The following is a 24,857-nucleotide window of genomic DNA, read 5'->3' as shown; positions in this document are numbered from 1 at the left end:
TATTTTAATAATCTAACAAATAATCAATTAACAAAATAGTTGATTATTTTTCTGTTGATCGAGTAATAGATTAGTCGAGAAATATAAATATCCTGAGAAGTCAAGGCCATTGAAATCAATAAAGATTCATACAACCAGGCAGTAGCTATGTTTCCACCCCAAAGTGATTTGAATCATTGGGAAATGCGCATTAAAAGAAATACGAATCCTGTGTGTTTCCATTAAATGTACGGACTTTGGTGAAAACTACAAACTACGAGTTTTCCACAGAACCGGAAACAAAACAAGTCTCGCATTCTTCTTCTTCTACGTTTTCTGGCAGTTGGCAACCAGCTTGTAAATGCATTACCGCCTTCCCGATCCGGAGTGTGGATATCACCATGGAGAGAGGTGCGCTAGGTCAGACTTAATTCGAACATAACTGTTTCCATCCCCGTTTTGCGAATCAACATTTTTTTTAATCAACCAAAACCCGGCTAAAGCGAGCGTATTTCAGTTTGTGCGAATCAGGGGATTTTAATTCAAATTTTGGCGTTTCCATCATAATTTTCCGATGCAATACTTCTAGATGCGCATCTAAACAGGCTGATGGAAACATGGCTAGTGACTGATCTTTGCAATGAGTGCAAACATTAAGCCACATTATTATATACATATTGTATATGTGTATAGCTTGACACCTAGAAGTAACACCACACTAAATGATGCCTGTGGACGTAACATGTGGCCCTATTTCTTGGATAAACCAGTAATATTTGGGAGGTTATCCATACTTTATTTATAAATTAGGTGTGCTTGATCACCACCAGAAATGATGGCATCATGTTGCTTCTCTTCATCCTTCGGTAATCTGTAAAAAGGTCTGCCTTTTAGTTTCGTTATGTTTTCCCTATGTGAACTCATGATGGCAGATCCTGATGTTTTTTCTATGCCACTCACTGCATAATGAACAAGTGTTCAGTGTACAGTGACTCACGATTCAAAGTGACTATCCCCTGGAAATGTGTAGTGTACTCCAAACCTCTCTCAAATGTGGGTGGATTAAAGTGTCACAGATGCTTGTTTGAATTAGGTCTGCCACACCCCCAGGATGCACTGTGGTCATTTATTCAAACCTGCACTTGCCAACTTCTCACACTACCTGGTGGCAAAACTCTGATACCACAATACTCTGACAGTAACTGTAAACATTATGCACAAGTTCACTAATTAATAATCATAAATACCTGGTGAGTAAAGCTTTTCTGGGTGGCCCCTTTGCTACTTTGTCGGAGATAGTCTGGACTTTGCTTTTCATTTTGAAACCTTTATCTCCTGTGGGAGGACAATTATCCATACCTGACACCAGCACTTCACTTGGGCAAACAAGGGGCATCTACAGAATTTTAATCAGGGGTAATTTTCATTGTTGCAGCCATGCTTCGTATACTGGGGTTTTACTTATACATGCAAGTCTCGCAGCGTGCAGTGCTGCTTTTGAATTATAATCGGGTATAATCAGTATTCAAAAACAGGAGTTGTTGGTGAAGAATGGTGACTCATGGTGTTAGACGTTACACAGAACACAGGTATATAAATCTAAGTTACAACGTCCACACAAGCTCATAAACACACTTGGCACTGAGACTATTAATATCACTCCTTAATTAGGATAATTTAGATGTATATTACTTAATGTAATTAGCACATTTTGAAATCTTACCAGTCTATTTATAATGAACTGTCACAAGTCTGTTCTTGTTGCAATTAAGCCATTTGCAGAGCAAACAGATCCACTGTTGCTGTAGCATTTGGGTTTTGTCTTGGCAGAGATCCACTGCAGTCAAACTGTTGCATTGCTTCGTGCTCAGACTCCTCGTACCTCATTGGCATTCCAGTCGCATGTGTAAACGTGTGTGTTTGTGCGAGAGAAAGGGAGAGAGTGTGTGAGTGTGTGAGAGAGAGAGGGATGTAAAGAAAGTGAGAATGTAAGAGGAGAATCCCATGCTCAATACATTTGTCCTTAATCCTCCACACTTCACATCCCCTTGAATCTTCCTCATCACCATCTGCCTCCTATATGTACCTCATTTTCCTCTCTTTCTGTCCCCTCCTTCTCTCTCCATCTTCTCCTGTCCTAACCTCAATACCTTCCACCCCCAACCCCTTTGTCCCTGTATCCTCATTCTCAGACACATCCTTTAGGGCAAACATGTGCTTGCATCTCAGTGGGACTCAGCCTCCAACTTTTTCGAGCCATGCCTCCCCATGGACAATTGTTCTTACTCTAATCCTTTTGTCTCCCTCAGTTGCTGTGCATAGATGTCCAGAAGCGCATTTCCTGTCTAGCAGAGCTCCAGGATCTGGACTACATGTCAGATGTCAACTGGGACGCTGTGCTCAGCAAACAGCTTCCTCCAGGCTTTATTCCCAATGTGAGTATCAGAAATAAACTGAGCTCTGCCTCAGAATGCTACTCCACAAAATGCTCACATCTGAATAGAGCAGAGTTTTTCTGACATCGGCAAAAAAATATCGCACTGCCCTATGCTTTAAAAACGAAATGACGGTCTGTCACAAAAACTGAACAAATATCATATCATAAATTTGCTATCTGTGGATGTTTTAATCCAACTATGTTAGATCTTTGAAAATGGTAGCGTGATTTTGCTCTTTTAAAAAACATCCTGAAACCCCCATCTCTTCTTACTGTTCTCTCATACTTATTCCCATACCAGTAATTCTCCTGAAGGGAACAAAGATGCAAGGGGAAAAAACATGTAGCCAGAACTACCCACTCCTTATCTAATCTTTTCTAGTCGAGCTGTAGACACCACCCCCTGCTGGGCTGAGCTGGATCTCCCACTGAGCGCGTAGACACCCAGATGCAGAATCAGACAAAGCAGCACATGTGTATACATGCCTCCGAGAAAGCCTCTGCATGTCTACGTGCAGCTCCACAGGTGGTCTCTGGATCATTATCATGAGCTGAAGATAACACTTGCATTTAATAATACCACTAGGCAGGAAGTCAAGGTGCTTGGTCGGCAAACTGATGTGCTGTGTTCTCTCTCTGTAGTGTCAGGTTGTGCTGCACTGACTTACTGTGCCCAGTTTCAAAGCTGGTACCTGCACATGAGAAAAGACCACATAAGGTCTGAATATCAGTCAAGAGTCCACCTAACAGTTTGTCTCTCATGCAAATGCCATTAGAAAAAACGTATTAACAATAGCGGTCTTTGGAGTACTTTAATCAAGCAGCATCAATAACTCCTTTGAAAATACTGTAACCATGGAGCTAATCCGTTTTTCCGCTTTAATGGGCACAGATATGATAGAATCATTCAGCTACACTAATAGGGCTGCAGCTAAAGATTGTATTTATAATCTGCTAATTATTTCTGACTAATCGATTCATTTTAAGTCTATAACAACTCAGAAAACAGGGAAAAGTGCCTGTCACAGTTTCCTTGAGCTCAATATAACATCTTCAAATGACTTGTTTTGTCTAAACAACCAAAATGTGTTCAGTTTATATCACATGAGACAAAAAAGATGCCAATTTTCACAATTCAGAGGGTGGAACCAGGGATTTTTTTCACTTTTGCTTAAAAGATGACTTTAATGGATAACTATTATAACTGTCTTTGTTGCTCTCTTGCACAGATGCACTGATTAAGCAATACAAAAACTATCCTGTATTGTTTAAGTCGAGGAACAAGGTGACAATAACCGTCACTCCTTAGTGCCAGAGCTGAATACACGCAGAATAATGACTGCTGCAAGAGAATAATGACTAAATGATTTTATCTAATTCTAAGTCTATCGCAACTGCAGAGCAGCGGGTATCCCCAGCGGCCAGGCTGGCACAGCAGAGGAAAAACACAGAGGATCGATGGGGAGTTGACAGTGTCTATCTCTCTAATTATAGGCCTACCCTCTGTCTTTACTCCCTCATAGACCATTAATGTCTGAGCAGGAAGGGAGAACTCAGTCCTAATGTTTTGTTACCTGACTTACCAACATTCAGTCTGCTTTGACTTTATTGGCTTACTGCCGTTTGAGCCTTAAACTTTCCTGGAGAGTAAAAGCTTTCACTGTAACCTATAGTTCATACCAGAGGTGGGTCCAAGCCACTGTTTTGCAGATCACAAATAAGTCTTTGCACTCAAGTCCCAAGTCAAGTCCCAAGTCCTAAACTCTGAGTTTCAAGTCCTAACAAGTCATAATGCACTCTTAACCAAATGTAATGCCATTTTAACAACAACAGCAATAATAGTAATAGTAATATAATATATTAACAGATCACAGATTTTTATATTTACCTTTTGGGAATGTTTCCCTTTAATGACAGGACAGCTATAGATTGAAAGGAAATTTGGGATTGAGAAGGGGAATGACATGGAGCAAAGAGCTGTGGGCTGGAATTGAACCCTGGCTGCAGCCATGGCCTCAGCCTATATCGGTTGCACACTAAATAGGTTTTTAAATTTGTAATTATTTGTTAAAAGTATGTTTATGTGTGTAATTTTTTCCGTTCCGCGCGTTTTGCATATTGCGGTCATTTTCTGCGTAGTCTTTATACATAAATAAAATTATCTTTGGTATAATTTTTTTTCCATCTGGTGCACTGTAACGTGACTTTTTTTTTTTTTTAATGTTTATCTCCTGCAACTTGACTGGATGCTGTCAGATTGGTTCAATTAAAGTGGATTTTATCAATAATTTTTAATGTTTGAACCCATGGATCTGTTGTTGTTGTTGTTGTTGTCTGTTTAATGTGTGCTTGTATCTTTCTGTGTCTTTATAGAGGCGAAGACTAAACTGTGACCCCACGTTTGAGCTGGAGGAAATGATCCTGGAGTCCAAACCGCTTCACAAGAAGAAGAAAAGGCTTGCTAGAAAAACCAAGGAGCAAGGATCTGATGGGTCCCCACAGGTAAGGCTTTCAGCTAGACACATTAAATGCAGTAATTAACCACACAAGAAAATGATAAAAAGGCTTTGTTCCAAAATGAGACACCGACCACTGGGAAGGAATAGCGAGGAAATACTGTTCGAGAGACAGTGGAAGACTTGACGTTGATTTGATTTGATAGATCATCTATAATTTAGATTTAATGTGCTTTTTTCGCCACCAGTGTTCCTCAAAAACATGTTTAAATATATATTTAAATTCATTTTGGTTTATCCTGTCCTTAGTGGGTCATATATGCCTCTTAAAGGTGTCTCTCTCTCAGTGCTCATCATTATTCATTAAAGAAAACTGACCGCTGGTTCCATTTGGCCCCGTTACAGGTAGTAAGTTGCTCCTTAGTTTGTCTTTTAAATGTGTCTGGAGTGCTATTAAGAACGTTGAGGACATATTTTAGAGCTCTGTCCTCCCTCACCTTCATCAGAATAAATGGGCCGTCTGCCTGATGGGTGTATGGGGAAGACAAAGAATGCAATCACCTAGCTCTAGTCTGTTATACTCTCACTCCATTCACATAAATCAGCTGTTGTCCTCTGGGTGTTTACACAAAACAGAGAGGAAATCACTAAAAGGTTAATTTGATCACCCGGTCAAGTGAGACGTGGGGGGAACACACACACACACACACACACACACACACACATACACACACATCATACACCCATAAACACGATGATAGTGAAAGCAGATAGGCACAATAGGCAGCAGAGATTTTATTTTTGCTCAAGTGCAGCAGTGGGACCTGATCAGTGCTGTCATTTTTGTTTCAAGGATAACTGCAGCTCAAACGACCTTAAGTCATTTGTGTTTATTTTATCTTAAGTCCAAATAGGACCTTCGTTGTGAAAAAGCTCTGAGCAAACCCTAAAACATTGTTTATGACAAGAAAGGTCGGGCTGACATGTTATTATGCGAGGGCTTTTTCAGGGACTATATACACAACTGGTATTCTGAAAATAAATACTGCAGGGGCCGACTTTTAGGGGCATTTCCAAGTGATATTATTGTTGGAGCTGCTGTCAATGGCAATGACAATTGGATCGCTTTCCATTTTGCCCAGAGCCTAGCAGCTACTAAAGTTTCCACATTTACTTCAGTTGTCATTTCCGCCACTGGGGATAGTGACTGCAATGAACTTCCATTCACTGTTTCCGATACAGTGCTTTATCTGTTCATCAGACCACGAATGAGACAAGAATTAGCTAGCTAGCTCACCCTGAGGTCCCTCCACCTCATTCCCAGAAGACAGAGACGGATCGTCAGTTAGCAGCTTTAGCAACTTGAATTAAGACAGTGTAAACCCCAGCGCCGGGAATAACTGCATGCCAGTGGCTAACAGCGGTACTGGGTTTAACTTGTATAGCAGCAGCAGAAAGTTTGCTAAATCGGTGGGGAATCGGGGCAGTCCAGGATCAGACCCCTTGTGCTAAGGTTTGCCATAGCCACTAACTGAGGATCAGTGTCTCCCCCCACAAACAAAATGTAACTCTGTGGGAACAGATGGCTTTTGAGATAGCTACAGAAAGCTATCAGAGAAAACAAAAGTGCTATCCCCTTCCTGTTTTAATTGTGCAATAGTTGGCACACTTCCTTTGTGCTGTACATCAAGCCTTCATTTTCCAGAGAGATCATACACAGTGGCAGACCAAAATGCAAAGTGAGGCTCATAGGAAACCAATTTAAATGTCTATGGTGTCATTATACAAACGATATTACATTCTGCAATCAACATACGTCATAATGATAAGTTAAAGCAAACATGTCAATCTGAACTTATTTACTTTAAATATCTGATGTTTTTTATATATATGGACCTTTGGTCTGCTAATCATATACCTTTTCTCCATTCAGTGAAATGGATTTTAGTCAGGAACACTTAAGTCAAAGAAAACTTAATTTCCATTTGAAGTATTATATTTATCAGTATGGCTCTGTTTTGGGGCCTATCTGCCTTTCCTAGGCCATACAGAAAGCCTCTTCCACACCTACGTGAGGAGCCTAAGGCAGAGAGAGCAAACCTCTCTGCCCTTCAACACGCTTATGTGGAAAGCCTTAAGGCAGAGAGCGCAAACCTCTCTGCCCTTCCATGTGCAAATGAGGAAAGCCTTAAGGCAGAGAGAGAGCATACCTCTGCCCTTCAACGCGCTTATGTGGAAAGCCTTAAGGCAGAGAGAACACACCGCTGTGCCCTTCCACGTGCAAACGAGGAAAACCTGAGGCAGGGAGCGCAAACCTCCCTGCCCTTCCATGAAACATGGACTACATGAAAAGCTTAAGGCAGGGAGAGCAGCAGCAAAGACACCCCGGGAGCAGACCTTAACCAGCATTAATGACAAACAGAAATGACATTGATAAGTCAGACACAACATGAAAAGGAGGAGATGGGATGGAGGGGGGTTGCAAAGTGGCTTGCAGAGGAAGCAGCAACAGTAGGCAGGCCAGCACAGTTTAAATAGGGCGCCCTGAATGAGATTTGCCAATTGGTTGCATAGAAAGGAATCATATGATCTATCAGCTGACTCCTTTCAGTCAGTTGATTGGCTGTTGGCGATCAGCTGAAGTAGCTGGGATGTGAGCTGAGCTTGACATCAGGTCCTGCCTGAACTAATGCTATACTCAATTTGATAACAAAATGATGGTAAAATGTAATTTGTCACCACTGACCATGCTACAGTTTTTGACCACTGCCACACTACTTGCTGGAGATCAAACAGCTAATAAAACAATGAGTCAGTCATATGTAAATGTGTAAGAGATACAGTAAATGGTAGATTTACTGAAGCCAGCTTTCTACACTAAAACACGTTCCTGCTACAAGAAACATTTTAGTAATGAACCCTTAAAACAGATCAGTTCTGTTTATCAGAAGAAATGTATTTACAGTACGGGAGTCAATCGATTGGTACAACAGGGAAGTGACACACTGCAGTCTAGGCTTCTGTCCAGTTTTCAGTCTTTAGATTTTTCAATTTCGACAGTAAAAGCTCAGAGAGATCCAGCAGTAATGAGAATCAAATAAGTCATAGTTTAATTTGTGTGCTTTTACCAGTAATAGAGCAGCAGTGTGTGTTGTGTGTGTGGGTGTGTTGGGAAACTTGCCTTCACACATATGGTATGCACAGACAACCTACGCACACAACCTAACCTACTGCACGCACACATACAACCTATGTCATTACAAAGTCAATAAGTTTGGACCCTCTCCCACTGTTTGGCACATTAGACCAGTTTATGGGACTCTTTTCTAATAGGAGTGAAGCAATTTGTGTGGTCTAGACTCCAGAGCAAATACCTTGCCAGCTCGCAATAAGAAGTCAGTGCCGGTCCAAAGTGTGCCATGTTTTATGAAAGCTGACAGCTGCTTGTGGAGACCTGCCTGTGTGTATATATCGGTGATATCTCACTGTGCAGCCGGGCAACATTCGTCATCCCTTGGCCCATTCGGACAAAGAGAAAGTCCCCTATTCTAATGAAATAATCATAGTAGCCATTATGTGAGACATTTGTTAAGTTTATGGACACAGATGACAGTGTACGGTCAGACTAAGGAAAAGAAATGGCTTTGTACTCTTGTGGCTTGCATTCTCTAATAAAATCCCCTTATTTATTCTGGTATCACAGGAAACATTTGATTGATGCAGCTTGACTGAAACTAGCGTTAATCATATTCAGCTGTATTTGCTTGACAGATTTTCCACATGAAAACAAAGAAAGCCAATTTAAACAAGTACTACAGCTAATCTTATACTGTAGGAGGTTTTATGAAGATCACTGAAGTGTATTAGTAGTAAATAGTGGTAATGGCTGTGGTTTGCTGAACTCTCTTGAAAAGATGAAAAACAGAGGACTACAGAAAGAAAGTCCTGTTAAACTCCCTCTCTGAAGCCATGCCATTTTAGCACCATAACACCAGCCAACAGAGTCTGGGGCATTGTTCCTCCTTTTTAAAGCACCTTCCATAAACCTCAGTGTCACTTTTGACGGTGTTTTTGATAAACAAGTTTGTTCAGAAAATTGAGCTCTTGGTAAAGAACTATATTCAAAATTGAAGTTGTATTTTTTCTGGACAGCCTGGAGAGAACTTCCAAGCCTGCGATTAAATCTCCCCATCTTTTTTTTTTTTTAAGATGTTCTAGTCTGTAATTAGCCTTGGGTGTATCTCCTGTTGTGCGGATCCTGTTCAGTAAGCGGTGGCCAAAGTGTCTGGCATCTAAAGGCCCTATCCCATTTCTCATTTTTACCCCTACCTCTTGTTTTCTAGTGCCACCTTGTCCCTTGGAACAGAATTACAAGGGGTAGTGGTTAAAATATTCCACTATGAAATGGGAAAACCCTTCACGACTGTAATATGTCATTGGTTGTCATTGATACAAGCGTATAGTTGTCATAAACACACAAGCCATGGCTAGGTGCCCCGATCAGTTGGGGTTCAGTCCCTTGCTCAAGGGCACCTCTGCAGTGCCCAGGAGGCAAAATGGCACATCTCCAGCTGCCAGTCCATGCTCCATACTTGGTCCACAGGAGGATTTGAAATGGTGACTCCCCAGTTCCTTAGCCAAGCCCCTATGGACTGAGCTCCTGCCGCCCCTAATGCCAGACATTGTGAATATGCTGTCCTCTGCTGTGATGATTTCATTTGCATGTTTTTTGTACCTCACTAAATTTCTTGCATATTGGTGTGTGTATGAATCATTGCTAAAACCGTAAATGGCAACCGCTAATCAGCTAAATACCACCCTGTCACTCCTCCACTTTTAGGAGGAACCATGAACTCAAATACACCTTTCACCTTTCGTTCAAAATTATTTGTTTGACTGGCACACTATTCGAGTAGTCCAGTTTTGCAGCGCGTGCTGGTCTGTCTGTCTATCAGGGAGAATACTCGTTTTACTGTCTATAAATATCAGTTTGTGTTTGTGCAGCACTTTTCCATATCCATTTACAAAGGACCTGTGGGGCCACTTGTGATGGATGTATGTGAAAGAAACTGAGTGCTTGATGTGTGTGTGCATGTGAAAGCGAGAGAGGGAGATAGTCTGTGCAGCCTTTCTGAAGCATAGCAGATCAATATTGAATGAAGTAAGCTAGTTGCCCTAATGCCCATCCCAGCCAGCTTCATACTCATTACCCTGAGGCTGCTCTGTATTCTTTTTGCATATTCCTCCACTCCAACTTTATTTCTCCTCCCTTGTCCTCACACTTTTTCCACGATGCTGTCTGCAAGTCGCTCTCCACCCATACAGCATAGGACCCCTTCCTCATCCATTTTTCTAGCTCCTCTTTTATCTCTCTGTCGCTGCCTCCCTGTCGTCGCCACGCTCATAATGTAGCATAGAATTAGCTCAATTAAATCACTGATAATATACAGCAGAAAATTGGACTTGTGCTGTGAGAACTAAATAAACTGTTGGACTCCCATTCACACACATCTCTCTCCTAATCAGAGATGTCACTTTATTATTTACTGCATGTATGAAATACACTAGAAACCTGTCCTATTCAATGTATTTAGAAAATGTAGAGCAGGGTACATAAGAAATAATACCAGTGCTATTGTCCATACTGCATGTGGATGGAGTTTTGAGTGTAGCCATCTGAATAACCTGACTGTAATAATGTCAACTCAAGAGAGTGTAGTGTTGTCACGGTACCAAAATTGGGACCCACGGTACGATACCAGTTAAAGTGTCACGGTTCTGCGTAGTATCACAATACCAGAGCAAAAATGAGGCAGATGTGCCTTTTGTCATTTATAAAAAGATAAATCACTTTTCTATAATACATCAATGATATTTCAATGGAATAAATTACTTATTGACTTATTCATACTTCAAAAACAGCATCAATAAGTGATTAAAATAGGGGGGGATCAAAATAAAATAAATAAATAAAATAAAAATCAACCAGCCACCCTCCTCCCCTGACAAGTAAAGAACAGTCCCTTCAGTGCGGTGAGGTTTGTGGATCGTTACCTGCCACAAAGAGAGAAATGTGAACGGCTCGTTTCTCCTCTGACATGTCACATACCTGTGTGTCGCCACGGCTCGGCTGTTCAGATACTACTGGGCAGTCCTGACACCAACGAAGAGGAAATTATTGGACCTGGAGCCAGGCTTCTCCGTCGCCGGTAAGCCGTTATCTTGTGGTGGCTATAGCGCTCCGCCGTATTCCTGTCTGTGACCCCCGTTCAACCCACAACCAGCAGGATTCGCCTTTCGTTTCTGCTGCTGGTTGAAATCTGTACTCGCACAGTGTGCTCCTGAATGATTTCTTTTGCTCGCACAAAACTATTTTTAGTCGCAAATGTGAGTAAAATGCTCGCACCATAGTGCTCTATAGAGGAAAACAAATCACTGTAGCATATATAAACAAATCTAGCCTACACGTAAAAAGAAATAAATAATAACTTTCACTGCTCAAAGATACTCAATAGCTCAGCTAATACCTGAAATGTCACTGGAAAACAAACCACTGCAGCAGCATATTGAGTGCCAGGTGGCCAGCGCGCACTGTTATTGGATGGCGCATGGACACTCACCCTCTTGCGATTGGACTTTGAACTTAACCCACAGTAGTGGTACCGTGAGGTACCGTAGTACTACGGTACTCTAACATTATGGTATCATATGTACCGTGGTGTTTAAGTACCGCGGTCTACCGTTGGTACCAGTACACCGTGCAACACTAAGAGAGTGTAGACAATGTAGAGAGTTAGAGTTAAAGTTAGGGTTAGGGCACAAAAACAACTAATTGGTATTTAGAAGGGAATTTCTGACCAGTTTGGAACACTTATGACTGCGATAATAAAACCAAAAGTATTACAGCAGAATAAATGTTTTTGCAAATCACTGACATGTTAAATTTGTATGTTTCATATGTAGTGGGTATGTCTAAACTTTATATTTCTTTACCTTTTGGTTTTCATTTTGAAGTTTTGACAGTGCTGTAGTTAACATGTGGTTAGGTTTAAGCACAATAACCAAAAATCATGTTTTGGCCTAGAATACCGTTGGGTCACTACAAACACGGTTGGGCATGTCCTGAACTCTTGCGTAATCTGAACTACATCATATGTATGAAACAAACAAATGTAACACATCTGCAGTACAGTGCAACAATACAGTATATTTTCCAAGTTGTTTTTTTCTAACTTTTGAAACTTGCAACATTAGCAAATCTTGCTTAGACTAGGTTTTTGACTGAGTTGTTGCCTTTGTGTTTTGGGTGTGTGGCAGGATGTGGCTTCTTTGTTGTCAGGCTGTTATTGTGTTTCCAGGTGGCAGTCATAGAGTTCCACATAATAGCTGGAGTGGTCCCAAGCAGTTGCTGGGGGGGCATATCAGGAGGTTTCAATGATCTGTCATTTGTGTTTCCAGGATATTGTTAGGTGGTTTCCAGAGCGTTTGGAAGGGCTGCTTTGGTGATAATAACTGCTGCTAGGGTGTTTGAGATATTTGCCACAGCAGTTATCAGTGGCTGCCACAGTGAACTATGTGAGCTGGAGAGTTGCTAAACATGGAATACTGCAGCACCAAAAGGCACACCAACAAAGTCAGCAACTAGCTGGAGAACATAGCAGAGCATTCAGTGGCTAAAGGGCCAGGATACGTCTCTCTGGAGTTGGTAGGGACCAAAACAAGAGCTAAAAGAACAGCAAATACTGGACTAAGATTTGTCAGGTCGCTAGCTGGATGTGTAAATGAGCAACTGTTACCTTACAATTTCACCACATCAACTTAAAGCCCCTACAAGGAACTTTTAACTGGATATGCAAAAGTTTCGCGTTTCTGCTGATGTCTGTGCGTGACCTACAACAGCAAATGAGACCATCGGTGTGAAGATAAGCTATTTCTATATAGTGTATATCCATACCTTTAGGAAACTGTCTCCGGGTCCGCCCCAGGTCGCTTCCAGGACGAAACGATTTACGCCGCTCAGACGGCACACGTCATCTTACCTAGCTGCTTACATTTATAGTGACTCTTATAAATAGTCGCTATTCCTCCTCCTCGACCCGACGTCCGTGGGAAGTTAAAATAGCAGCAATCATCGGGTAAAAGTTCTGTGAAAGCACTGGACTCACCAACAGTCAGCCACGTCTCAGTCACACAGAGAAAATCCAATCCTCGGGAAGTCAGGAAATCCTTCAGGATAAACGTTTTGTTCGCTAGCGATCTAGCATTTACCAGCCCAATCCTGGCAGGAGCCGGCGGGTCCACGGCGTTAGCTGTCCGGGGAGCCACACACAGAGGCCGCAGGTTGCGCAGATTCACCCCGCGCCAGCGGGGACGAGGAGAGCAGGGGCCGCGGGGCTGGAACACCTCATCCGGGCCGATGACAGGTACCAGCCAGGTCTCGACAGGGTCCAGCGAGTGCCGAGAAATAAAGAGGCGAGGCACCGCTCCATACTCAGTCCAAGAAGCCGTGGAAGTGCTCGCCAAACAGGCCTTCAGCCTTACCAGCCAACCGCTGCGTTTACCCCGGCGGCGGTGGCGCTTACGCCGGAGAGGTGGAGCTGGGGTCCCCGATAGGAGCGGGGGCAAAGTTTTCCCGTCTTGTTGTTTCATTCATCCCCAAAACAAACACATGCGCGAGCCAGGTAAGCATCTTTACGACAATACGCGCTAGAGCTCATGGGAAATGTAGGCTTCATTCCAGCAAAACACTACCGCTTTTGTCCACAGGGTCGCCAAAATCAACTCAAAATTAAAGTTCCTTGTAGGGGCTTTAAGATCATATTATGTTAATGTTGTGTTCTCAACTCTTTTTTTCTGCCCCAAGGTGCAGGTTTAAGTTACTTAGAGATGTAGTAAAAATCACGTGGTAATCAATGTAAAAGAAAGAAGGATGACTGTCTCGGCACTATGGAGAAAGACACAAAGAGAAACTGGATTTAAAGTCATTGTTTGCATGTAAGGGACACAAACAGTTTTTTCTTTCACACCATCCTGTGATGACATGCATTAAAAAGAGAAATAATGTATGGTTACAGTAAGCCTCTCTGTCTTATTGCACCTGCAAGTGACATTTAGTCCACAAAGGATAAGATAAAAATTGATTTGAAGAGGCGGCACAGAATTATTGGAAAATCACTTACAGGTAGTCAGTATTAGAGTCAGGGTAATCAATGGGCCACTAGAAGAGATGGAGAGCTCCGTGTGTATCCAGGTTTATGTGTGTCACTAATTAAACGTGCATAATCAGAGCTCATCTTCAGTTTACTAATTAGAGCAGGAATATCATCAGAAGCAGTCAAACAGTTGTAGCTCAAAAAGAACTTGTTTTATATTTTTCTATCGAACAGCAGGCTCAGCTGTAAATGCTGACATAAAATATGAGTCTGGACTGTTCAAATTACAGTCAAGTGCACACTCATGATGTCTGCACACTCATACAGCATCCATCATTTTGCAGACCTTCTCCTTTTTGTCTAGTGTCTTTGACTTAAGGATCAGGGATTCTTTAAATCATTGGGATATTATTCAATGTATGACATATTAAAACACACTATTTTTCTTGGACCACAGTGCATATAAGTAGTAACACTACAATTAAAAGCTTTCCCCAGCTTCAGACAGAGATATAGGAAGCCCAGATAAGGACATCGAGAAATGCACATGTGAGGCTCTCGTCCAGCAGAGCACTCCCAGTTGGTTTGTCTCATTAAATGGAAGGTTTAATTCAGCAGTTAAAGCGATTAGCTTTTGAACTGCTTTTTTATAAGCAACAAATAAAGAGAGAGAGAGAGAGGGAAAGACAGGGAGAAAGAAACAAGTGGTGAATGTTACATTACTACAGTTATTGTTACTGTTCTCTCTGGAAGGCCATTATTCCCAGCAAGCTTAGCTTTAATCCTTCCTTCCTTACGTCCTTCCTTTTGTCCTTCCTAATTTCCTTTTCTTTCTTTCTTTGAAGAAAGCAAGGAATGAGGAAAGGATCTAATTTCCTTCCTTTCATTTCCTTTCCTCCAACTCTCCTTTTACTTAATAACAAACGTTTTCTTATTTTTTTGAATCAAGATTCAAAAAGCAACAACCTGAGATCTGCTTTGTAAATGACAAAGCTGCTTTATGGGGAAAGGACATATAAAGGTGGTGTTTTTTTGTAAGGTTCTGTCATGCCTTTAGATCTATGAAAATGTCATTATGACCGTATCAGAGAGAGACACTACATCATACCTTATGTCCCGCCTGTCACATCTCTTGTGTATCACATCTATCACTGATGTCTGACAAATCATATACAGCATTCCTCCTCTGTCTCTGTCTGGGTCTTTGTCCTTTCGGTAGTCTGCATCACCCATACAAAAGCACACCCTGTCCTTCCAGTCTCTGTCTGGATGTTTGGTAGTTATGTAGTTATGTTCATTCTGTGTCCATTTGAATTTTCGTCTGCGATTTTGTTACAAATAGGGTCCCTCAACCAAAAACCCACAAAACAAGACTGTGGCTGTCACTGCATGCATGCAACATTATTACACAATGCACACTCTTCCCCTTCTGTTCCTTTTTGTTCACCTTTCAAATGTAAATACACAACTCCCTCTCTTCTCTCTCCTTCTCTTTATTTTCCTGCCCTAATTTAGTTGATGGCTTTTGGTGTGCCAGTGGCTGCTCCCCTGCTGTGACAGCACCTGTACAGAGCCTCTCTGCTGGGCTGTGTGACTGACTGCTCTGGGCAGGGAGTCAGCCATTTGTCTCATAAAAAGGCTTCCAGGAACTTTTTATGTTTTGATGGCCTATCTAGCTGGAGGAGGAGGAGTGTGTGTGTGTGAGGGGGAGCAGCATGTTATCGTACTTGCATGTGCGGTTTTGCATGTGATCCTTCTCTTGAGGATAAGGGAGCGTGCCCTTGAATGCCCTTACTTAAAGGGAAAGTTCACCCCAAAATCAAAAATACATCCTTTCCCTCTTACTTATAGTGCTATTTGTCAGTCTAGATTGTTTTGATGCGAGTTGCCAAATGTGAGATATCATCAGCTTTAAACACCAGAAGATGAGTGATATCTGGCTCCATTATTTCTGAGAGGTGGCAGACATCTCTATGGCCGATATCTCCAACACACTGCAACTCAAACCATAACAATCCAGATTGATAAATAGCACTACAGGCAGAGGAAGAGTATGCATTTTGAATTTGGGGGTAAACTGTCCCTTTAAAAAAAATAAGGAAATTCCCTAAATAGAAGACATTTTGAAGTCCCAAGTTTGGAGTTAGTTGTTTTATCTGTGTGTTTTATTTTGGATGGGTACACACAAAGAGCTGATATTGGTAGGTCTTGGAAAACTGTCATTTGAACAAGCAAATGAAGAAATTTTCTCTTCATTTTCTCCCCTGTGTTCTCGTGTCTCTGCTAGCCTGTCTCTCTGTCTCTCACACACACTTACACACACAGAGTAGACTCATAATGATGGTGTATCTCTATGATCTATCTCCTCACTGCCTCCTTGGGAGAGTGAGAAACCACCCGTCTACTTGTCCTGGCACTACAGTAGTGTGAGGACAGCCTGGCATGACAGAGCCGGATGTTCTCACATGATTAAGTGGGCCAAATATGTATGAGTGCATGGAGCAGGTGGAGACATCAGAGCACAAGTGTCCTCTAAGTTAGGTCGATTTCCTCATCTGGCATCTTATTAAAGACGACGAAAATAACATGGGGAGAGCAGTGTGTACAGTCTACTGCCTGTTGAATATTTGTGCTATAGTGTGTGTGAGCCAGCAGGTACAATGAAACATTAAGTCGTTATGTCTCTAACCAGTGACACCAAAATAAATTTGTGTATATCAAATGTAATCAATTCAGATGCTGTAGGTGGGACTAATAAGGACTGATGATCGCTCCGGACTTTCCATCGCTTTTTCAGAATTGCCTGCAGTGATCATGGAGTTGGTGATATTCTGTGTTTGTCTCTGTTCCAGAACGGCCAGTTGCAGCAAAGATTGGATAATGTCCAGAGAGACTTCATTGTCTTCAACAGAGAAAAGTAAGAAACCTCTATTATCTGCCCAATACGTTCAAAATTGGCATTGTAAATGTAAATGTACGTTATTTATATAGCCCTTTACAACAACCCACGGGTGAACCAAAGTGCTTTACAGAATATAACATACAATTAAAACACATTGCAGTGTTTCAGGAAAGCATCACAACTGTCAGTGTTGTGAAACTAAAAAAATATCTTAGAAACATTACATTCTTTTAAAATGAAAGAATATACAATATAAAATAAATATGTTCAGTATGGTTAAAAATGTTCTGTAGTTTTTAGACTGTAGCCATTAAAAAAAAAAGTTTTCCTTGCTGGCTGATGAAAGCATGTAGGATGGTGTAAAAGGACAGCAATGTGGCTATTTGTGGCAAGGGAACTGGCCCATATGTGGGTGTGTGATTAAGGCAAAAACAGCGACTGTTAGAAAGAGTTCCCCATGTTGAAAATGAGATGTTTCTGGAAGTAAATCCAAAACAGACTAAATTAAAGGCAAGTCAGAGAAGAACAAGATGAGTGGTCTCCTTTGTGGTGCAGGGAATCAATTCCCCCCAAATATCCAGTTCCAAATAATTACCTCACTCCACAGGTGTGAACTATCATGCAATTATGGGCTGTATTTAAGCACTGTGTCATTTAATGATTGTTGATATGTCTTGAAAAGGGTCTTTGTGACTAAAACGTCAACTCTTTTTCAAATCAATGCAGAGGTGCTAAGTGTGTGCGCGAATTGACTTTTTTCTTTGGAAGTCGAGGAAAAACACCATTGACCTGCATGAGTAAATGTTTACACAGCAAAACAAAAGGCAAACAAAAAAGATACCAAAGCTTATGGCAGATTAGGATTTTGAGGAAAATATGAGGTGGGACCTCTTCATGTAAAAGGTCAAGATGGCTGTCCAGTTGTGTGCCGGCTTTGGCTGAAAGATTGGACTTGAGGATAGGAAGATAGTTGATAAAAGTCTATGAGAACAGATAGTCCAGGGGTTAATAAATTTAAAAGCACTAAGCATGACTGAGTTCAGAGAGCACAATTCAAACGGATGTCAGAAATTTAAACATGAAATGTGATTCACATGAGTGAGGAAGTGTATGGTGATTAACACTCCAAAACAAGGTCAAACCGGTTGTGAAACAACACGGAGGAAAGAAAGACAGACAGACAACTTAAAGGGATACACTGCCAATTTTCAACCAGCTTTGTATCTTAACAATGTGGGTAGTATGTGCAAATGAACAACCATCTTATCAGCACCTAGTCTCGCCACCAGACAATCAGAGATCTCCGCCTTCTGATAGTCTGGGGACACTCCTTTCTAAAGTGTGCTTAACACACCGGAGAAAACGGCCAGCAACAAAGCAACGGCTCTTGCATTTTTTAGACGGACACGCCCTCCCGGAAATGTGGAAATGAAGGACTTACAACGACTTTGTTTAAAACTTTTAACACAGTCGGACTATGTTTACGAGCACAAGAGTTCAGCGAGCCACCGAAGGACCGCCCTGCGGATTTACTATTGGTTCTGCAACGTGGAGAGTTTTTTTAAACTCTGAAATTTTATCCGCCCATCTAAACACAAAATCAGGGAGAAAGACATCAGTCTTTAGTTAAGCAAAGCATCTAAAGACTAACTTGTGAGTCTAATCAGAACCCACTCTTGCTGCTCATTTCCCAGCTCACAAAAAGAGCAAGATGACGCCTTTAGAAGTTTTTCACTGGCTCTAGGGCTGTAACTCGAACCACAGCCTGTATTTCTGCATTTTCATATGCTCACCACCAACAGTTTCATGAAAAGACCATCTTTCCAGCAATAAAATACTCCTTTAACTAGTAAGATAGAAAAGGCCTAAAATAAAAAGACAATGAACTTATTAAAATCATTGACGCAGTATTTGTTTTGAGGAGGAATACATCAACTTCAGAGAGTAAAAAGTCTTTTTTAGGGCTACAAATCAGGCTTAGGTTATTTTGGCACTATAAGTATGGCTTAAAGATACAGATGCAAGCCAAACGGTACAGTAAATTGGCAAAATGTAGTTACAAATGGCTAACTTTGGCCATCACAAGTCTATGGGAAAGAAAAAATGCTAACATGCCAATGAAGTGCTCTAATGATGATGTTCTTTCCTCAACAGGTCAAAGAAAGCATCGGTGGACTCAGACTCCTCTGAGCTGTCCATAACTGAGAAGAACAAGGCAATAGAGGATGGACAGAACAACAATGTTGAACCGGCTGCCTACTTATCTGGATAGGTCTGATGACCAGAGATCCCTAGGTAGTCCCTTACCACTTGCACCTGCCCACAGCTTGTAGATCAGCAATTTACACCCTATTGTTCTATCAGCACAGGCACTCAGATCTGGTCTTCAATGTTCCTGCACCACTACGTCGTCTATACAAACACAACTACGGTATGCACTTGTGCTTCACTGTTCACCCACATAAACTACATCAAGAGCTCGAGAACTGCAGGAGAGAAATGGACTCCCAGAGCAGCAGTCATGTCAGCCAGACCCAGGCTTTTCGCTTTCCTGTCACCAAGAAGAATGACTCTCAGCAGAGTGTCACTCATATCATGCTCCCTTACATCACTCTGGTGCTCTAAGGTCTGCTCAACCTTTACTCCGGGCAGTGTGCTGAAGTGAAACGGAAGTCACTCCCCTGCCAAAAAAGGAGACAATGCCACACCTGCTCAGCTGTTACAGGAAATAAAGTCTGACGTGGTCAGCTATGGCTGGAAGCTGTACGCACTGCTGCTGTCTTGGGCGGGACACTCAGATGTTTAATCTCAGCGATGCATTTTCTGGTTAATTACGGTTATTTAAATGACAATGGTTCTCCAGTACTATATGGAAATAGACTTAACGAGGATTGGCATGAGGAGTTAGGTTGGCAATAGTGAAATACAAAGACTTGGGTGGATGGCTTTGTCCCATGTGGTCTACAAGACTTGAGATTCGAGCATGAAACTAAGAGTACGACACATTACAATGGAGAGGTTAATAAGGTAAAATGAGGCCTTTGTTTTTAAGACAGCAACCACAGATTCTTCTAAGATAGGAAATGAAGAGATGAACTGTAGGCTTGAGCATGAATGGCTCACTTTATCATAGCAGCAGATACAGTACATGGTTGTAGTGGTCATTATGCTTAGCTTTGCTAGTCAAGCTAACAAAGATAGTACGATTGCAACATTTGGTGAATATACCCCAGCTCCATCAGCTGCAGATAGAGTCTTTAAGTTATTATTCAGTCAATACAGAAATCTGAAATACAGATGACAAACTCTGGTTTTAAGGTTAACCTTTAAGGTCCATTCTAGACCTTGGAGGATTAAGTTAAGATGCTTCGTCAAGGCTACCAGGTGTTGCGAAGCTTTGGGCACAATAAGTACGAGGTCCTTCTAATGAAAGTTTTTTGTCAAACTGGTTTAACGCGCATTAAAGCACTGACATTTCGGACTAACCTTTGCCTCAATCTGCAACTGACTAGCTGGGTCTCCACATAAAGGTTTATAGCTATGAAAACGTAGACAAAGGTAGATGGTAGATGTTAAATGTTCTGCACTGAACCTGCTTTGCACATGCTTCTTCATCAACTGTAGCATTTATGCACAGAGAGACAAAAAATAATAACTTAAAGCTGTGAGTGACTATTTATTCCCTTAGGGATGGTTTTATAGACAAGGATTAAGCTGAGTCCTAGATAAGATTTATTTTTCATTCAGTTACTGTCTGCAATGAAATTTGTTTTTGTCAAGTAATTTTTTTATGTCCTTCCTCTTTTGTGTTGAGTACAACCAATTACACGTGCCACCGGATAAGTCTGTAAATCTGTATTTGCAATTAAATGCTCTCATAGAAGAATACATTCTGCAACAACATGCTTGTGCAGATGGTATTTAATAGTAATTCAGTACCAGCTGGATAACACAGGGGAGAAAAAAGTTATTAATATTGATTTGCACATACAACCCCAATTCCAAAAAGTTGGGATGCTATGTAAAATGTACATAGAAACAGAATTCAATGATTTGCAGGTCATTTTCGACAAACAGTAGGGGAAATACGTATTCTATTCAAGGCGTCAATTTTACATTAAACAAAATTTCCAATGCAGCTACTGACATGAAATATAGATCAAATTGTTAATATTTCAATCCATAAAAATTAAGTGCAATAAAGTTAAATGACAAAGGAAAAATGTATTAAACAGGCTAACTTAAATTTCAAGACGGGCTTCAAGACTATATACTATATACGTTAGATCTTGAGAAAGACATTTCACTTTTAGAACTTTAAAAATGATTGTCCTAGGTTTCTGAATGCTTACTAAGGGGCTGTCCACACCAACGCGGTATTTATAAAACCGTGACTCTTTGCTCACGGTTTGGCCTTTCATCCACACGTAACCGCAGTTTTGGGCCCCTGTAATTGGAGTTATTTGTAACTGGAGTCCAGGGTGAACTTTTTGGAAAAGTCTGGTGTCAGCAGTCATGTGTGGACAGGATAACCGCAGTTATTTTGTCTCGTCTCCATTGTATGACGTCACAGTGTGTGACGTAAACAGAAAACAGCTGTGTTATTACCTGATCCAGTGTGTGCGAGAGACGATTTGAGGATGGACCTAAACAAAATACTGCTGCTATTTAGCAGCATATCAGCACTTTGTGGCTGTATCATACAACTAACGCTACTCAACCACATCCAGCAACAGAGGCGCAAGAGTGTGCTATTACGGAGACTGCTCCTGCTGCATAATAGTACGCTTCTTGTTGTTTTTCCGGTAATGACATTTTACTGCCTTCAGATTGGCTACAATGGTCTTACAGTTAGGAGTTATATCGCCACCTACTGCTTTGGCATGTGCGTTACATTGCTTCATAGTGGAATTTGCGGTGTCATGTGGACGGAGGTATTTTTATTACACCGCTCGTATGGACGCAGATTTTTTAAAAACTGGAGGCCAAAAAAGTTCGGTTTTAAAAATACCCGTGCTCGTGTGGACTAGGCCTAAGTGTTCTTAAAAGAACAGGGGATGTAACATATTGGTAAACATGCCCCTGCCTGTTTTTTGTTGAAGGTGTTGCAGGCATCAAATTTAGAATGAGTGTATAATTACAAAAAATAATAGAGTTAATCAGTTTGAACATTAAATATATTTCTTTGTATGTTATTCAATTGAATAGACAGTGGGTCGAAAAGGATTCACAGATCTTTGCGTTCTATTTTATTTACGTTTTACACAGTGTTCCCACTTCGGAATCGGGATTTTACAAAACTGTTCACAAGAAAACGATGTAAATAAACAATACCCAGGCCAGGAAATACCCCTTCTTCATACAATTTGATATTAAATGTAAGACTTTGCTAAAATCACACCTGCCTCTGAAGTTTGCAGAGGGTTGCCTTATACACTAGATATGGCACAGAGCTGGTTCCCTTAAACTTTACATGTCGGTAGCAAAAAACCTGAGCTTTTTTCGCAATCACTAATTAAATGTGATTTCTACTAATGTCTTGTCATTCTATTGACCTTGATCTTATCTTTCTGCAATACAACTAAATCCTTTCAAGTCTACGATACTTGTGATAATATTTAAAACACATTTCACTCTATTCAATTCATTACTGTCGGCACTTTTCTATTGAAAATTGGTACAACGTTTTGACTTAAATTTGTGTTGTTGTCGTTGTTGTTGTTGTCACTGATGTAATTTTACAGATCCAAATGTCCTGTATAAGTTGTAAGATATAGTGGGATAGTTAAACAGGTGGAGTGATCCTGGGTATACCTGGGGGAAATTATATTTGTGAATGATTATCTTACTTTGTTTATATATTATAGGACTACCAGATGGGTTGGGTTCAATGCAATAATCCTCTGATGTGGCAGATTCAACCTTTCCAAAAAGTAAACTTATAAAAAAGTAATTGACAAATAGTATTTGACCCAGGTAATACCGTTTTTCAACAAAACTTGTCTACCTAAAAATATATATTTAGTCTCGGAGCAGAATTGTTCCTCACCTGTGAATTTCATTCCTCTTAAGGTTTAATTGTCCCTCAGTTGTCACTGTGTGTTTACTGTATTCAAATGTGATGGATTTGCAAACTATTAAGGTGTGCCTTAAATAATGACTTTCTTTTTCTGAACCAATCTGACAATGCCTTGTGCTTTATTTCACTTTATGTCTTTCTGAATTACCATACTTAATTGAATAAGGATTTTAAGTAAAATGGGACAAGGAATGGCATCAGTAATAAAAGCTTTTTCAAAGTCAAGAATGGTGAGAGGATGTAAAAAGGGGAAAAGGATGTTAATCATGATAAAAGGTCTTTATCCTAAATAAAATTATATGATCTGGAGCGTATGTGTAGGTTGCTCTCCACTATCCTAGATAATACTGCCACCCAATGTTTAATGATAAGTAGTGCAGTTAGTAACCTACAGAGGGGTGCAGGGACTCGGTATGAACATCCATGGTTAATATGTAAAGACTGCTGAGAACACAAAGTGGGGTAGAGCACGCACATCCAAGATATTACAGGTGCAGGACCAACAAGCAAACTGTTTATTATATAAGATCAACGTTTCGATCACATGGATCTGACGAAGATCCATGTGATCGAAACGTTGATCTTATATAATAAACATTTGAGGAGCTACAACAGTGTTGATCTTATATAATAAACATTTGAGGAGCTACAACAGTGTGCGGACTTCACCCCTTTTTTTTAATATGTAAAGACTTACACAAGGACGAGCAATGAAAACATTTTAAATATGACTCCTCATCCCCAGTTTCAGTGGCTGCTGTTTATAAATCACGTGAATTTGGTTTAATGTGGCAAAGTGTTCCAATGTGTCTCAGGGCATTCCTTGATAATGCACCCTCAGCAGCAGACATGCACCATATGCTCTTTCAATTCTCTCCCTCGCCCACACACACCCAGAGTTAACAGATTTGTGTCCACTACTTCTCTAGGTCATCTAGAAGGCACAGTCCCGTCTCTCTTCCACAGTGGGCTGAGCTGAGGCAGCACATTTCCACATTAATGGCTGATCTGAGGGGGATTTTCATTTGATAAACGCTTCCCCAATCTGCTTGGAATCGCCCCAGATGAAAGCAGCAAATCTCAGTACATCACATAAATGGTTAGAATATACTGTTATCTACTCACTGTATACACAGAAACACTCATTGAAAGGAAACGTTTGGACGACGACTAATCTACATTACCCTCTCTGGAAATATTTTCTCATTACAGTCACACACTTTCTTACTTTGTAACCAGCTACGCCAACAAGCAACAACCACACACACATCACCCTTGTTTAAACTGAGGTTGCTGACTCATCTCTTGTTCCAGACCTAGTCTGCATTTTACGATCGTCATCTCTGCCATCTGACATGATTACTATGATGTCATGAGACATTTACTCAGCATTAAACAATGCATGAGGGACCTTGCAGCAGTTTTACAGTTGGACCTCACAGTGAGGGGTGAGTGTGTGCAACCCCCGCCACTCGGGGAACACAATGGGACTGAGTGGATATTTTAGTCATCCTGTTAGTTTGACCACACAGCCAGAGTGTTATGGATGTGTTGTTTTGTTAAATTATTGTCATTATGTGCGCCTTCCTTACCGGTATGCCACATTTACACAGTCTGAATACACCACAGCCTCCGTGACAAATATGATAAGAGTGTGTGATGCAAAATCAGTCCTAATGATTATTCCTATAACAGCAATGGAAAAGTAAGAGGTGTAACTTACCTTTGTGAAATACTTGAGTTTTGATGTTCGCCCAAACTGCCATAAGTGTGAGGCATGTACTCACCTTTGACTTAAGTTCACTGCAACTTCTTCAGCAGTTTTCTTCTTTTACAATTCCTCCCTGCAATA

The 24,857-nt window shown here is 41.0% G+C and overlaps 1 protein-coding gene across 1 annotated transcript in view; it reads left to right on the top strand.

The window, feature by feature from the left end:
* Nucleotides 1-23,248, top strand: part of stk32a (serine/threonine kinase 32A) — a 93,131-nt gene extending 69,883 nt beyond the window's left edge. The window contains exons 10-13 of the mRNA XM_050040554.1: nucleotides 2,289-2,414; nucleotides 4,790-4,918; nucleotides 16,877-16,941; nucleotides 19,081-23,248. Of these exons, the coding sequence (XP_049896511.1) occupies nucleotides 2,289-2,414; nucleotides 4,790-4,918; nucleotides 16,877-16,941; nucleotides 19,081-19,198 (438 nt within the window). The 3' untranslated portion in view covers nucleotides 19,199-23,248. The remainder of the gene's footprint in view (nucleotides 1-2,288; nucleotides 2,415-4,789; nucleotides 4,919-16,876; nucleotides 16,942-19,080) is intronic.
* Nucleotides 23,249-24,857: the final 1,609 nt, after the last annotated feature.

Source organism: Epinephelus moara, chromosome 3 (assembly GCF_006386435.1).
Source record: "Epinephelus moara isolate mb chromosome 3, YSFRI_EMoa_1.0, whole genome shotgun sequence".
NCBI classification, from domain to species: Eukaryota; Metazoa; Chordata; class Actinopteri; order Perciformes; family Serranidae; genus Epinephelus; species Epinephelus moara.
This window is presented reverse-complemented; position numbering and strand designations above follow the sequence as displayed.